The sequence below is a fragment of the Epinephelus lanceolatus genome, chromosome 14, assembly GCF_041903045.1.
Source record: "Epinephelus lanceolatus isolate andai-2023 chromosome 14, ASM4190304v1, whole genome shotgun sequence".
Classification (NCBI taxonomy): Eukaryota; Metazoa; Chordata; class Actinopteri; order Perciformes; family Serranidae; genus Epinephelus; species Epinephelus lanceolatus.
Genome location: NC_135747.1, coordinates 25,877,033 through 25,893,154, shown reverse-complemented (window position 1 = coordinate 25,893,154; position 16,122 = coordinate 25,877,033). Strand labels below are relative to the sequence as shown.

The window sequence follows — 16,122 nt, the reverse complement described above, 5'->3', positions numbered from 1 at the left end:
TGGACATTAGTGTTACGTAATCTCACCCCCCTCGTGAAATACAGCTGTTTCCCTGTGCAGCAGAATGAGGTAGAACAGGTTCTCTTTTTTTCCCGTCTTCTGTAAATAGATGGTTAATTATACTTTTTTTCAGTGACAGCCTCCAAACAGTGCAGCCTCGTCACTGCAGTAGTTTACACATTCAGTGAGGTCACCAAGGGCTGAGGCACTTACTAAGTGTTTCTCACTCCACACTGCAGTATGTTATGATCACAGTGGGCACATTTGTTTTAATCTAGTTATTAAAAATCCTTTTCTTTTTTCTTTTCTTTTTTTTTTACATTTACTCAACTTTTTCTCGTCTGCATTTTTTAATATAAACTTCACATCAAAAAGCAGAGGCTGTACTCATGTACTCAAAACATCTGTCCGATCACCCAGCAGCTAAAGCTACAGTGCTTTCAACAATCAGCCTCAACGTAGCTCAGGATCAGTGTGTACATGTCGTCTGTGATTACAGCATAGGGCAATAGGGGACCCACACTTGTCAGCAGACAGGTAAACCTCACTGTAATGCATTTTTTCTAACATAACCTACCATAACTTTATGCTGTGTTATTCCCAACATTTATTTTAAAGCAATTCTGAATTCGGCAGCTATTGATCTATTACAGCAACATAGTCAAACTGTGAAATTGAGACACAACACTAATCCAAAATCCAACACCTTAGGCTCATTTGACGAGATGGGACTTGCCTAGTCGGGCAGGGGAGATTCTCACAGCTGCTGTGGCTACAGCTGGAGGCAGAGTGGGGAGGATGTAGTCCCCCTCAGGCTTGGTTGTGCAGCTGCAGGGAAGGAACTTTTGCGTGCACCGTACAGGTTTAGACAGGACTGCAAGGGTGGTCCTTTTAAGGTAAGGGTGGGTTGCGGAACCTTTACGAATTTTGATATTTTCCCTAAGCATGTTGCATGGATAGCTTTGCCTCTGGAATCAAAATAGAAGCTTCGTGAAGCAGCCCTAAGATTTGATCAGTCATTCCAGGATGGGAAAGACAGTAGCTACAAAAGCTTAACTTTGTATGTAATGAAAATGTTAGTTGTTCTGAAAGAATTTTACCTTACATAGGGAATTACAGTTGGTACATCCTTTGTTCTGAAGCCTGGATTTTCTCTCTTAACTCTTACGTGCACAAGCACCTGAGACCAGAACTTAAAATTCTTTCAGGATACATGCCATTTTAACTCAAATATTCCACTGCCTTAGCTGTGGGAGTGCAGTTTGGGAAAAAAAAATGGAGTGAGCTGTTCATGCATTAGCAGCAGAGTGTCAGTGCTTTTTAGGTCAGTTGGTAACTTCACTGTGCTGGCACTAAAGACAGATGCAACGCCTACAAAGTGCTCCCATGCTGTCGCAGCTAGCTGAGATTAAAAGACAAATTCATTATCAGTTTGTGACTCAAAAGTGGTTGAAAACACACCAGGCAGCTATAAAAAGTGCGGCTCACCACACTAATTAGTTTTCTGCAGCCAGGAAATGTGTACACGTGTTCAGGCGGAAGAACTATGCAACTTTTAGTTTGGCTACACTTTGCCGCAAAATTAAATGGCCTCTCTCCATGACATTGCCACTGCTTAGTGTGTTTTGGCGCTATAGCCCAGGATGGGTAGTATAAAAAAAAAGAAAAATCCCATAGTGTAAAACCACACAAGGACATATTCACATCAGTTTACATTTTTTATTTTGCATATTTAACAAACTTGTGCATTCCAGATTTTGATACAAAACACACTGCTTGCCACGTGGACATTCACAAGTGGCCAGAGTAGGGTTACAAATCAACGTGCAAGTCCCTCGGCTGTTTCATGACACGTCTGCTCTTAAAGACACCACACTGGAGATGCTTCCACAGCAACAGATGACCAGGAACCCACGCTGACATCAGGCCGCACTCTTACTGTACAGGGGGTGGGGGCGGGGCATCAAAGCGAGTGAGGGGTGCAGTGATTTTTACAGTCATCGTTTTGTCAATTAGTAAGTACCTCAACTTTGAGTACATGTTGGAATAGGCTGAATAAAAAGGCAAGACTTGTGGAATGTACAGTGCACAGAAGGACCGCTCTTCATTTGTCCGACTTCTCCTGTTCGATGGCTGCAACAGAAGGAAAAGTTTGCAACATTAGCTCCAAATATTAACAGCAACTAAATGTTCAGGATCAAGGTCATTAGGTAGAGCACATACTTTCTTTGGTTGGCAGTGTGTTCTTCTCCTGGGTTTCAGTCTTCTTCAGCTTGGACTTGTCAAAGGCTGTGACCTCTGAGATGTCAGGTTTGTCAGCCATGTCTGCGAAGGCTCTAAAAACAGGAGACCATGAATTTCATTCAATTGGGTTCAATCAGAACACACCTGGGCATGTAGACAGCTAGTTAGGGTCAGAATTAAAAAGATCTTGAAGGGCCATTTACACGATCTGCCGCATGTAGAGACAATTGTGGTTAATGACAATGCAGTTCAGTCACAATACAGTCGCATGTGCTTGTGATGAACAGCGGCTGACTTGAGAAATGCTTTGTGTCAGTTGGTGAGCGTGTGCAGCTGAGGGGCCACCGCCCTCTAATGCAATCTACATGAGCAGACTGGTTGCCTCCAACCACAGCAAACCCCCTCTGACCAATGAAGCAGAGAAAAAAGAAGAAAAAGAAGAAAAAAAAAAAAAAGGGCAGAGCACATGCACTGAACCTAACACACATTATCCAGCTTACTGACACAGCATGCAGTATTTGTTTGGCCTTGTAGACTACATATCAGAAAGCATGTTATGTTATAGCATGTCCTTTAGTTATTCTGTGACATTTCCTTTGATTAAACATGCAACGCTGTATTTTCCGATTAATCCCAGCAGGTTTTAAACACCCCGTGCGCAGCTGACAGTCTGATAATGAGCCAGGACAATGTGAGGCGACGAGGGGAAACCCCACAAACTAATTAAAACACTTAATCGGTAAATCTTGAATAAAACCAGGCTTAAAACAAACATGATGAAATAAACACGCAGACACACTCACCTGTGTTTCAGGCAGAGGATCTGGCAAGATGCACGTCTCGATGGCGCAGGAGCAGAGTGATGGCTGCAGCGTCAATCACACCATAAATACTGCGCAGTATGCAAATATTCCTCTGACGTCACGCCCACTGCTTCCAAAGATTACTTCTGTACAAATATATTGTTTTTCTGCTATAAGACTTAAAAGTATAAAACGCTGGATGTGCTCTAACTGTATTTTACATTCAACCACGTCTGCGCATTTACTTGAAACTAACAGAGACCACCTGAATATGCGAGTGACGTCACTGTATCGGGTTTCTCTTGTCTTTAAAGAAGGATTGTATATCATCACAGCGGTTCCAGGTGTTAGTTCGTGACAAATAGCCGACAAAAATGTGCAGGCTTCAGAGTGATTTACGACTGAGACATGAGTTGACTGGTTTAGGATCAACTTGCACAAAGCGCCATATTGAAACTGTGTCAGGGGGCGACACCTTGTGGTCAAACAACGTCATAACCAGAAAGTGTAAATGGGGAACTGCAGGTGAGAGAGAGAGAGAGAGAGAGAGAGAGAGTTTTTGTTTTGATTCTTTGGTAATTTAGTCTAGAAAAAATAGCAGTGAATACATAAAACGAAGGAGGGTGCATCATATTTTATTCTGACCTTGAATATATTGTCTGGGTTAGATGGAGACCAGATAACAAACTTAAACATTTACATCAAAAATTTACATATTGTAAGGTTTAAAAAATAATTCAATTCAATATCATTCAATATCATTGTTACTCTGTGTAGGCATTATGATGCCAGTTGGTAAAAAATAAAATAAAACACAATAAAATAAAAAATAAAAAAGTTCTTCCCCCCATGCAATAGACCAAATAAACATGATTTCAATAAATTAAGACTTTGGGGTACATTATGTTAAAGCAACAAAATGGTTTAAATTTCAATACACTTATCCAGTACTCATGGAAAATATTCAAAAACCTTTAAGATTAAAATTGCAGGATTAATGCTGGATTCACGCCATTTAAAATGAAAGAGAAATAATTTTTAAAAAATTACTCTTTTCATAAGTTTGTTTGTCTGAGACGACACTGTGGAGCAACCCATAGGAATGAATGTATTAAAGAGTGTCATCAAACTTCACATAAACCAGACTATGACAACTCTCCTCAAATCAAGATAGTGAGTTATATTTCAGTGTCTGATTATTTGTTTTTCATTTAAATGCTTCTTCACTGGTGTGTGTCTTTCCTGACATACTGTGCCTTGCCGCCATTTGTTATGTAGCTGCTGAGCTGATGGCAGCTTGTTTATTTTCTCACTTTAAATTCCTAATTCATCCTCACTCACATCAACTGGGAGCATGTTTTTTACCTTCTTCTTCGTCAAAATAATATTGAATTTATTCTGTCAATGGAAGAAAAGTATGTGTAAAATACAAGCAAACAGTATGCTCTGCAGAGAGGACTCACAGAATGCACTGTTAACTACACAGTTTCATAGCCTGAACTTTATTGAAACTAGTTATGATGATTATTATGCATTTGAACAATATATAAACTTACATACACAATAACAGAAAAATGTCATGGTGGGAATCCATAAACATATGGTGTTACTTCAAGGCAACATATGCATTTTAAGAATTTTCTATAACTTAATTATCAAATAAAGCACATTAAACAATCAAAAATTAAACCACTCATTTATTATTGTGAATCCAGTTGTTTTCAGATTGTAAAATAACAGAAAAAGATGTTTTCAGACCATTTCTGTGGAGAGAGATGCTGGAGCTAAACCATGTGAGGAACGCCCCCCAAAAAGGGAACTTAACATGGCCTTCAGAGAGTCATGTGATAGTGACAATGCAATTAGTTTCCCCGGGGGGGCAACTTTTTAGAGCATTGCAGCATAACTGAGGAAGTATTGTGTGAGTGTAAACAGACAACAATGGGTATGTTACCAAGAGGCAATACGGCACCATAGAGGGTTAATGTCTTTATTTGTCCTCTATTTAGCCCCAGGCAAAGTGATAAAACTGGTCATGGAGCAAAGCAGTGTTGATGTAGAACAATAGTTTTAAAAACAGATATTATTTTCCACGTGTTAAAATCCACAGTTTGAAGTCAGGGTCGGGTTCACTTGCTGCTGAAGTACTTTGAATACGTCTTGTTGTACATCACCTGGTTGTCCACTCTGACCACATTCCTCAAGTTTTGCCAAAACCAGGGCTCTGCGGCAGCTGTTCTGGGCCACTCCACAACACTCTCCCCGCACAGCCTCCTCCTCAGGCGCAGGAAGTGAGAGTGCTGCAGGACGGGCTCCAGCATCAGCAGCACGATCACATCCACGTTTTCATCAAGCAGTCTTTGGTGGGCGAGATATATCGCCAGTTTAAACACCCCAGTCTTAACGTAGCCCTCTGTTAAGACGAACAGGGTCTTGCGACTGTATCGGATGCTCTGAGCAAGGTTTTCCACCAGAGGGACACCAGGGGGCCAGTCCCTCTCCTCCAAACACAGAGGAAGATGCTTCTCTCCTTCTTCTTCTAGTTTCACACGCAGATTCCTCATCACCCACTCAGAGACGTGTGGATCTCTGGTGTCGTAAGTCACAAAGACATCATAAACACCGTCTGATGAGTTCAAGGATCTGTATCCCTTTAGCTTAGCTTTCATATAGTGTAGGACATAGGAGGCATCCCAGTAAAATAAGTGAGAAACTGTTGCCACAAACATAAAAGCAATAATGAAGAGATTTGTTAGAATGTAGCTCAAGAATGCCTCACTGTCATTTACACACTGGTTGATGTCGAAGTAGATCAGAACTTTGTCCTTCTGGTTCGCTGGTGTAGCGCACGTCACCTCTGTGGTCAGTCTAGGAATCTTTAAGTCACTGTTTTCAATCCACAGAATGAATTCTAATGAATCGCAGGTACACTGGAATGGATTTTTCTGCAAGAACAAAGTCTGAAGCTGAGATTCAGGTCTTGGTAGGAAGGTGGATTGATTGATGATGGTCAGTTTGTTGTGGTTAAGGCTAAGGGTCGTAAGGCTCTTTGCACCCTTAAGAAACCCACTGTCCAAGCGGGAAATGTGATTGTGACTCAGGTCAAGAAAAGTCAAAGTGAGGGTGACGTTTGAGTTTATACCTGTCACGTTAGATAAGGAATTGAAGCTCAGGTCTAACATTTGAAGTTGATGGAAAAGCTGGAGTTTGTCCCATTTGAAATCACTAAGCTTGTTGTGACTTATGCGTAGTTTGGTGAGGTTACGTGGCAAATGTTCATAAACCTTGTCTGGAATCTTTGAAATTCTGTTCTGGGATATATCTAAGATTGTCAAATTAGTAAGATGAGTAAAAAGCATTGTATATGAACCATCCCTTTCTTTCCAAAGAGTCCCAAGATAGTTATTTGTAAACTGAAGTTCTGTTAATGATTTGCTGTACATCTGTTTTGTCGTTAACGTGTCAATGGAGTTATGACTCATATTCAGCACCCTCAGAGCAGGCAGATTTCTTGTAAAATTTAAGTTATGCGTTACCCCGAACGCTTTAAAGTAGTGAGGGTTGTTACTGAGGTCTAGCACTTGTAGTTTCTGTAGTTCTTTGAAAGCGTTGCCATAGGCCAGATCAATCTTATTGAATGACAGGTCCAGGTATGTCAGATTAGGCAGCGAGGAGAACTCTGTTCCATTAAGTGCCGCTGAAAATCCATTTCCTGACAGGTTGAGACATGCAATATTTCCATAGCCCTCGAATTGCTTTGGAGAAATGAAGAACAGATTATTCGAGCTGAGGATTAGCACTCGTCCAGATTCAAAGCACTCCTCCTTGATAAGGCCGTGTGACAGCTCATAAACTAAATCTTTCGGATGGGGTCTTATGAGCGGTGCAAAGGAAAGGTCCGACCTCTGATTGTATCCATCACTTTGAAATGGGGGACTTATCCCTGGAATGGGATACAGCCTGTTTTCTGCGAGGTATATCGTTTTCAGGTTCAGGAATTTGCTGAATATGGTGGAATCAGAGTGAATAATGAAATTAGTCCCTAAGTTCAGGGTAGTCAGATTTTTGAGCTTATACAGAGGTTCAAGCGTGCCTGGTCCAATATTCTGGAAGACCAACGCCTCCATATGCAAAGTTCTGAGTGACTCAAGATTTGAAAACTCTTTTGAGAGATTTACTGTCGTAGGGTAGTACTTGAGAGCAAAGTTGAACGAGAGATCCATTCTCTCTAACTTTGGAAGATATTTTAGGTATGTTGACTCTTGAGTGATTTCTTTTAGCAAGAAGTTAAATGACAGGAACAATTGTTTAAGCTTGTTCAGACTCACAAACCAGGAGGGATTCAGGTAGTCCAGTGAGTTTCCTCCCAGGTTCAGTGTCTCGAGCTGTGTTAGATTGTGAAATGCTTCAGGATGGATCGTAAGAGAACCATTTTGGCAAGGAACACAGGGATAGGGAGCATTATGACATCTTTGACAGTTCCCTTGTATTTTTAGGGCTTTTAAATTTTGTAGTCCAAGGAAATCATATTTAGATATGTGCTGTATCATGTTAGAAGCCAGAATTAACACGCTCAGTGATTGGGGTAATCCTTTGGGAACGTGAGTTAAGTTGTTAAAGGACAAGTCCAGAGTGTCCAGTTCGGTCATGACTGCAAAACTGTCCTTCATAATTGTAACAGATCTCCCACAAGGATTCCACGTGTAGCAGTTTCTGGATAACAATAACTTTGTCACGTTTGTTAAGCCAACAAGGCTACTGTTATCCAAAAACATAATCTGGTTATAGCTCAGATCGAGGATTTCCAAGCTAAGAGGGAGGTTGCCGGGAATTTCATTCAGACGGTTGCCGGTCAGACTCAGTTCGTGCAGTTTGGTCAGATTTTTGAAAGTGTTCGCAGCAATGATCACTGCTTTGTTCTTGTTCGCCCAGCTGAGATCGAGTCGAGTCAGACTCGGCAGGGTGGAAAATGAATCAGCTGAAATATTCTTGATTAAATTTTCTGATAAGTCGAGCTCAGTTGCATTGCTGGTTATCCCCAGAGGGACTGCGTTCAGACGACGTCCTCTGCAGTCAAACAGGACCTGAGAGGTATTGTAGGATGTGACATCACAAGGGAACTGTTGAGACATCCATAGAGGTTTGCATGCAGCAGACTGGGTCTCATGGTGGCAACACAGACAGAGCAGCAGCAAGTGCATCCAACATGTGACAGTCTGTAGACAAACAATAGAGTTAGTTAAATGCAGCAACTTTAACTTATAGTCAGTGTCATGTTGTCATGGATAAATGGTGCATCATACAATACATAATGAATTCTGTGTTATATTAACAGAATAAGTTTGGTATTTTTCAACCTGGACTCTTTTTTTTAACCATGTTTTTGTGTCTGAGTGACTAATGGTGATGGCAATTTTTAAAATTGGTCCAGTTTTGAGTGAGAGTGCTACCGGCAAAACAGGCTGCAATGTAATCACTCAAGGCGTGTTTGCACTCTCAGTTGATGTCTAGTCAAAGTGCTTGTTTTTGCCACCAACAAATTCAGATTATTATTCTGAGTGTCTGACAGCATCGTGGACAGGACCCTTCAGAGGTCAATCAGAGGTTGATTGACCAGAAACAACCCTGAAATGGCTGTTGGCAAACTCACCCGACTCCATTTAAATAAACAGTAATTTTATCATTATAAAATGCACATCATTCAAAGTCAGCAGAAACAAATGAAACTCGCAAAAAACATTTTGGTTCATCTTTCCGCTGTTCCATCAATCAACAGCTCTGGTTTCCAGCCCTTAATTCACCCAGGTAAAGTATGTGGGCTCTATACCAGGGTGTCTGCAGGTCCTTAAAAAGTCTTAAAAAGTCTAAATGTATAAATATTAAGCCTTAAAGGGCTTTAAAAAGTCTTTGATTTAAATTTGTGAGATTTTTACTTTATTTGCACTCACCTACTGGCAACATGTAGATGAATCTAATTCACTCAAGTGACCATATTCTTACATAAAACCTTCCTCTGCACTATAAGTACCTTTAAACTCACAATGCTTAAACAAGACAAAGATGATTTGTCCAAAAATCAGTCTTAAATTTGGTTGAAAATGAACTTGAAATGGTCTCAATAAAGTATTTAATGTAAGTGTCTGATATCTGTAGACACCCTGTATAAATGCTAATATTACTGTGAACATAAATTGATGGTGCAAACATGCCTCAAGTGTCTACAGTGTAGCCTGTTTTGCTGGTGCTGGTGCTGAAGCTGGTGCTGGCTGCAGGACAGAAAAATGTGGGGAGATTGGGGCCAAATTGGAGAAAAACAAACTTACCCTTTAAAACACAATCAGAATGGACAATTACAGCAACCAAAATCTGTTCCAGTGTTCACATGTGCACCTAAGGTTTATGTTTAATTGCTGTTCAGAGTGGTACCACTTGTATCCAGAGGGTGGCAGCGTTCTGCAGGTTAAATATCACTCAACTGGAATAACCACCCTGGGTATTTTGAATTATGAATTCTGTTATCTCCTTACAGCCAGGCTATGTAACAGTTGCTCAACAATGGCTATTGAATATTTAAAGGGGAACACCACCTGAATTAAGAATTCAAATGTGTTATTTCCATGGCCTAGGAAAGTTCAATCAGTATTTGTGAACATGAGTTACTATCTCTCAAAGCCAAGTACGTCTCAAACTTTTAATGTCATCAGACAAAGTCTGGAGCTGCTCCACAGACAATGAATGGGAGCCTGATTTTATAGACTCAAAGAATATTTGGTGTCTTTTTTATACCCAAATGAGCTTCATTCAATTGTAGTCTTAGTTCTGAAACAGAAAATGTACCCATACACTCAGAACACTCCCCTGGGTGCTCTCAGTGTCATCTGTAACATATTTCCCAATTAATTGTCACTGGAGCAGCTCTAGACTTTACATCTATGACATCATAAATGTGAGTTTTAGCACACTAGTTTTTGACTTTGGGAGAGAGTTGTTCATGTGTGCTAATATTGTTAAAGGCCAGTGTCTTAGACCATAGGAATAACGAATGAATTTTAAATTATGGGTGTAGTTCCCCTTTGAAGCGACTGCAACAGAAGCACGGGTATAGGGAAAAGTCATAAAGTCATAAAGTGAATTGACTCAGTAATGTCAGAAACGCAACAATATGTGTCTAAACATTATTAACCGCTATAAGCTACTGGTCATACCAGACCAAATACAGCTGTAGCCACAATCCCCCTGAGTATATTGAACTAAACAAAGATGTGTTTTATTGCATATCATTTTTTTTTTAAGTAAGTTATTTCTACCTCCAAAAATTTCCCTTTATTTACATATAGGTAGCTACATGCTCATCAAATGGAAATATTTTTAATGTCTTATGAATTGTTGTAGACAGTTTTAACAAGATGCTAGCCTGACAAGCATGGTATATTTGGAATTTAAAATAAGGTTTTGTGGGTTTGAGCAATGTTTGGCTGCACACTCACAGCACAAGTTTGTAATCACTTGCCCACAGACAGGTCGCTGCTGTTATTCTATAAAAATGAAAGCAAGTACTGATTCTTTGTGCTGATACTGATACTGTTTCTTTGTGAGTAAACCAAGGTTATTATAGTTAACTAAAACTAAACTAAAACTAGGTGTGAAAAAACATTTTAACTAAACTACAAGTAAAATGTTAGAATAAAGCAAAATCTAACAATATTGTGTACTTACAAAACTAACAGAAATGAAAGGAAAATACACAGGAAATGTCTTTAATTTTAGTCTTCGTCAATTTGGTCAAATTTGTCAACTCACAAGCAAGAGGAGGCATTGGTACTCATGTGTTTTAAGACTGGGATGTCTACATGACTGTGAATCAATTACCTTCACAGAGTGTTGTGTTTGTATTGTAACACCTAAACTTCTTAAATCTTGCGCCAGACATATACCCATCATATTATAATAATTAAAACCTAGTGAATCTAATCAAATCAAATCTAAAACTTAACATTTTTAAACAATAACAACTAAACTGAAACAAGCAAACCCACTCTGGAAACTTACTGAAACTTAACTGAACTTAAAACGAAAATTAAAGACAAAATTAAAAATGAAAATTAATGAAAAAATACAAAACTATAGTAACTCTGGAGTAAACTTTAATGCACTGTATTTACTAAAGAACACTACATTATCAAAAATGCACAACAGTTTTCAATGAGTTTTCAGAGTCAAATAAATGTATGTGTATACACAGTTACACCAAGTAGCACTAGTGCCGCAAAGTTCATCAAGGAAGCACAAAATCATTACAGATTATATTACAAATACATCCAGTCAAAAAGCACATGCAGAAATCTGACGAGTAAAACATCTGACTTCCAGCAGATAAATGTAATCTCTGTCGTACATTGAGCAAAAAAATTAAAATATACAGAAAAACTTGTATCAATAAAACTCACCATTGTGCAAGCACTGTTGATTCTTCAATGACAACCTTGAAAAAAGAGATGACTTTTATGGCACTTTGCCTTTGAGTAAAACTGAAAATGGAGTATATGTAAAAAACTGTCTGTGTCTTGAGTGTCAACAAGTCTCCACAAGTCAAAATATCCCCCCACTCAATCTCTGTTTTCTTAATCTTGAAAATACAGCAAACTTTTTTAAAAATCCCCCCCGTTACTGAAGTCCAACGAAAGCAACAAACTGCAACAAACTTCTCAGAACAAGGCTCTGGGACAGAAGTAGCATGTGAATTGAAGAAGTGCATTTCTTTCATTTCCCCTTTTCATATGATGGCAGTTTTGTTGCCATCTCAGACAAAGTGAAAATTAGAATTATCTGTGGAGATGGCAAAGAGTGGCAGCCAGTTCCCCTTTGAGTGACAGTAAACAGGGAATCTAAAATTAGCACACAATAAGCCATTGAAATTACAGTAATATTCTTTTTCTTACATTTAAATGGGTTGCTCAAAGTTCACACATTGTTATTCACATACAGAAGTACATTTAGAGCAGTGCTAAAGGAAGGAGGAACTAAGTATGACAATTCATTGTCATTACAGTGTTTCTTTGAAGAGGTTGTTGTATTGTTTGTGACTCTCAGTTGCTAATACACTTCTTAGGCTGAACCAGAAGTACAACTGGGCTTGAGGGTTTGTTGGCCAATCCAGCACAGAGCGCTTGTACAGTCTCTTCCGTAATCTCAGGTACTTTGAATTGCAAGGTACTTTCTCCAAGAAGATCAATATGATAACGTCATCTTTTTCATCCATTAGCCTCTGGTGGGCCATGTAGAAAGCCGTCTTGAAGTTGCCGCTTTTGAGATACCTGTTGGTGAGAATGAACACGGTCCTCTTGCTGTTGTTGATGCTCCTGGAGAGGTTGTCTATCAGGGGGCATCCGGGAATCCAGTCCCGTTCCTCTAGACACAATGTGAGCTGACGGTCTCCGCTGTCCTCAAGATGAGGGCACATTTCCTTCATCACCCACTCTGACACCGCAGCATCCTCCTTGTCGTATATCACAAAGGCATCATAGGCTGAGCTTTGGGAGTACAGGCGGCCGTAACCTTTGAGCTTTGCCCTGCAGAAGTGGTAGATGTACCAGACGTCCCACAGGAAGAGATGGCTGGAGATTGATAGGGTGAGGAAGCTGAGGACGAGGGTAGTCATGAGGGTGTAGAGGATGATTGACAGGTAGTTGTACTGGCAGGCCAACAGGTCCACCGAGATCACAAGATGACCTTTTTGCGCCTCTGGACTAGCGCAAGTAACATCCGTGGCCAGTTTAGGGATGGTGACTGTGGTGCTGTTGAGCCACTTGATAAACCAAGTGGCGTTGCAAGTGCACAGGAATGGGTTGTTGTGCAGAAGCAGCATGTCCATCTGATCCATGACATCATCTGGAAAGCTAGATTTGACAATGTGTTGTATGTGATTAAAACTAAGATCAAGATATTTTAAGTGGAAAGCATCCTTAAGGAAATCTGGGGTGAGTTCCGCAATCTGGTTTTTCTGTAAAAGAAGCTTTTTGAGAGATTTGGGACAGGTTGTTGACAGCATGGCTGGAACAGTAGTTAAGATGTTGCCACTGAGATCTAAGACCTCCAAAGACTGTATAAGTTGTAGTTTCTTCCAATCAAAGGATCCATCTTTTAGTTTGTTGTTTTTGATGTAGAGCTCAGACAGTTTGTCCGGCAGACCGCTGAACACTCCCGGCGGAATAAAATTGAGGTTGTTATGAGAGATGTCAAGGACAGACAGATTAATTAATTTCTTAAAATAATTGATATACCTGGTGTCCCCGTCTCTCCACAACATATCTAACCGGTTATCTCTGAACTCTAACCTCTCTAGAGATTGACTCTCCAGCTCTGTATTGGTGGAAGTAGAGATCTTGTTGTGGTTCATGCGCAATATCTTGAGCTTTTTCAAATTGCTAGTGAAGTTAAGCATGTGAGTCAAGCCCTCGGACTCAAAGTAATGGTTGTTGTTACTTATATCCAAGACAACTAGATTTTTCAGCTCTTGAAACGCAGTTGAGTAGAGCAGGTCCAGCCGATTCCAGGAGAAGTCTAAATATTTTAAATTAGTCAGATAAGTAAATTCAGAGCCATTAAGGCTTTGGCTCATTGCATTTCCAGACAGATTGAGGCATCTCAGCTCTGTTAGATTTAAAAATCTCGAATGCAAGAAGAATATGTTGTTCCTGCTCACATCCAGGGTTTTTCCAAACTCACTGCATTTCTTGTTGACAAAGGATGTGACAGTTCCAAGTTCTTTGTATTTGTACTTGCAGCTGCGTGCATATTCATCATATCTGAAGTAGTGAATCTCTCTCACTTCCTTATTTCCGTACTGAGCTGCAGCCGACATGGGAGACCAGTGCAAGGGCTCTCCCCCAGAGAAACCAACAGCATCTTGGCTGTCAGAGGGGGAGGATATTTTGTTGTCAGACAGGCTGATTATTTTAAAGCTCTTTAACTCCATCAGAATACTGAGGTTTGCCATTTTAATAAAGTTTGTCCCCAGATCTACAACCTCCAGCTTTGTGAGCTTTATCAAAGGAGCAATGCTCTCTGGCTTCAGCTGCTGAAACACATAGCCCTTTAGTCTGAGAATTCGAAGGGATTTGAGTAAGGAGAAACTGCAGTTCAGCCTCAGCGTTTGAGGGTACCTTTGAAGCTCGTAGTTAAATGAAAGATCCAGTTCTTCCAGTTTGCCCAGGAATTGTGGGAAGATTGTGTATCCTATATCTGTTGCTAAAAAGTTTGACGAGAGATCGAGAACTCTCAGGTCTGACATGTTGATGAACCACTTAGGCAGCACGCATTTCAGGGAGTTGCTGTGCAGGCGGAGCGTCTTTAGTTTTGTCAACATTTTAAAAGCATCCCTGCTGATTTTCATAGGGGAATCATTTGGGCACGGGATGCATGGGAAAGGAGCGTTGTAACATCTAGGACAGTTTCCGCTAATATCTAGAATCTCAAGGTTAGTTAAGTTTTTGAAATCCTCGTCAGTAACTTCTTGGATTTTGTTGTTGTAAAGGTACAATTCCTTCAGACTTGTGGGAAGTTGATGTGGAATAAAGGATAAGTTGTTTGATTTAAGACTCAACAGTTTTAAATTGTTAAGCTGTAAAAATGCATCGTCCTCTATAGTATAGTTATTATCACATGGGTTACGGTAATAGCAGTTTTGACCGAGGTAAAGCACCTCAATATTTCTGATGTCAGAGAGGTTTGCTTTAGAAATGTTATAAATGTGATTCACTTCCAAACTCAGCAGGATCAGATTTGGAGGCAGGCCTTTAGGTATACTAGAGAGCTGATTACCATCTAGATACAGTGCTCGCAGGTTTGTCAGGCTGGTAAAGGTGTTTTCCTCTATTATCACACTCTCATTGCACATGCGGTCCTTGGGCCCAATTTTAATGGGCACACAGTTGCACCTCATGTCAATCTCAGTCAGGTTCTCCAGACCGCGAAAGGAGGTGGAGTTTAATTTAGGAATATGGTTGATGGTGAGCGTCAGGTTGGTAGTGTCTCTGGGGATGCCACGGGGGATGTCTTTGAGGCTCCTCTCTGTGCAGTCTACCGTCACCACGCTCCCGTTGTTGGCCTCGCTGACATCACATGGCAGGGTTTTGGGGTAAGAAACGCTAGCTGTTGATGTGGAGAGGCAACAACACAGGCCCAGGAGCGCCACATAAATCTATACAGAAATACAGGCAGTTCTATGAGAAATGTGTGCAGCTGGAAAGCTGATTATACAATTACTGAGAAAACACATAACACAAGAATCACATGTTAAAATCAACATTTTGAGTAAGGTATGTACAAATGCCACTTCATAATACAACTAGGAACTGATACAAGCTAGCGTTTCATTTTCCACCCCTGCATGTTGTTTACAGTCTTTTTCATCAAAGCCAACCTGCCATTTCACTACTTATAAATACAGTTCTAATGAAATTGGACCAGTTCTAATGAAATACAGTGTAGAAAACAAGATAACTGACACTCGCCTGGTGGAAGAACATCGTTCACGTGAGACGAGGTCCTGCTATGAGTCCTGTTGTCAAGCTGGTTCAGGTACTGAAAGAAGCGTAACATTGATGATCAGCTCGAAGATGATGAGACGAAAGTAACAGGTGGCAGGGTTAGCCCCTCGTCTGTATAATTAGCCAGCATCACTTCCCTATTTTCTCAAACCACACATATCTTCCATCTTTTATAATGTGTGCTTGGTAGCTGTTTACTGATTGCCTTTGTTTCACAATGGTGCAAACATATGGTTTATCCTGAAATGACTGTGAAGAAGTTTCCTTTAGAATAGAAGGGTCAAGGATAATAGTCTGTTGCTCTTATAGAAGAGTGTGACAACACAGCTGGAGGAGTTGTGGGTTATCCGGTGGCCGCTAACAGAAAGAGCTGTTTCATTTCTGATCAGCTTGCAGGGGAAAGTGAAACCGATGCTTGGGTTTTGGTCAACCAGTTTACATGTGAACATGCTATTCTGGCAACAGGCAGAATCCTCTTCCTTAAGCTTGGGCTACTTTGCGGCTCCACGGCTGAGTAACATTCACTC

General features: G+C 40.4%; 2 protein-coding genes across 4 annotated transcripts; both read right to left on the bottom strand.

The window, feature by feature from the left end:
* Positions 1 to 1,705: 1,705 nt before the first annotated feature.
* Positions 1,706 to 3,208, bottom strand: tmsb4x (thymosin beta 4 X-linked). The gene is made up of 3 exons (XM_033616420.2): positions 3,048 to 3,208; positions 2,224 to 2,336; positions 1,706 to 2,133 (listed from the first exon to the last, which is right to left on the bottom strand). The coding sequence occupies exons 2-3, from the start codon at positions 2,321 to 2,323 to the stop codon at positions 2,105 to 2,107; spliced, it is 129 nt and encodes a 42-aa protein (XP_033472311.1). The 5' UTR covers positions 2,324 to 2,336; positions 3,048 to 3,208; the 3' UTR covers positions 1,706 to 2,104.
* A 1,518-nt stretch (positions 3,209 to 4,726) lies between these two features.
* LOC117249639 (toll-like receptor 7) lies at positions 4,727 to 15,693 on the bottom strand. Of its 3 annotated transcripts, XR_013493275.1 has the most exons (3): positions 15,554 to 15,673; positions 11,495 to 15,246; positions 8,320 to 8,838 (listed from the first exon to the last, which is right to left on the bottom strand). XR_013493275.1 is itself a non-coding variant. In XM_033615402.2 (2 exons), exons 1-2 carry the CDS (start codon positions 11,495 to 11,497, stop codon positions 5,177 to 5,179), a joined length of 3,090 nt encoding a protein of 1,029 aa, XP_033471293.2. In that variant the 5' UTR covers positions 11,498 to 12,088; the 3' UTR covers positions 4,727 to 5,176. The 3 variants fall into 3 exon arrangements, 2 of the variants coding, with proteins under 2 accessions (XP_033471293.2, XP_033471283.1); XM_033615402.2 differs by lacking the exons at positions 8,320 to 8,838; positions 15,554 to 15,673 and adding an exon at positions 4,727 to 8,263 and having other exon boundaries at positions 11,495 to 12,088; XM_033615392.2 differs by lacking the exon at positions 8,320 to 8,838 and having other exon boundaries at positions 11,175 to 15,246; positions 15,560 to 15,693.
* Positions 15,694 to 16,122: the final 429 nt, after the last annotated feature.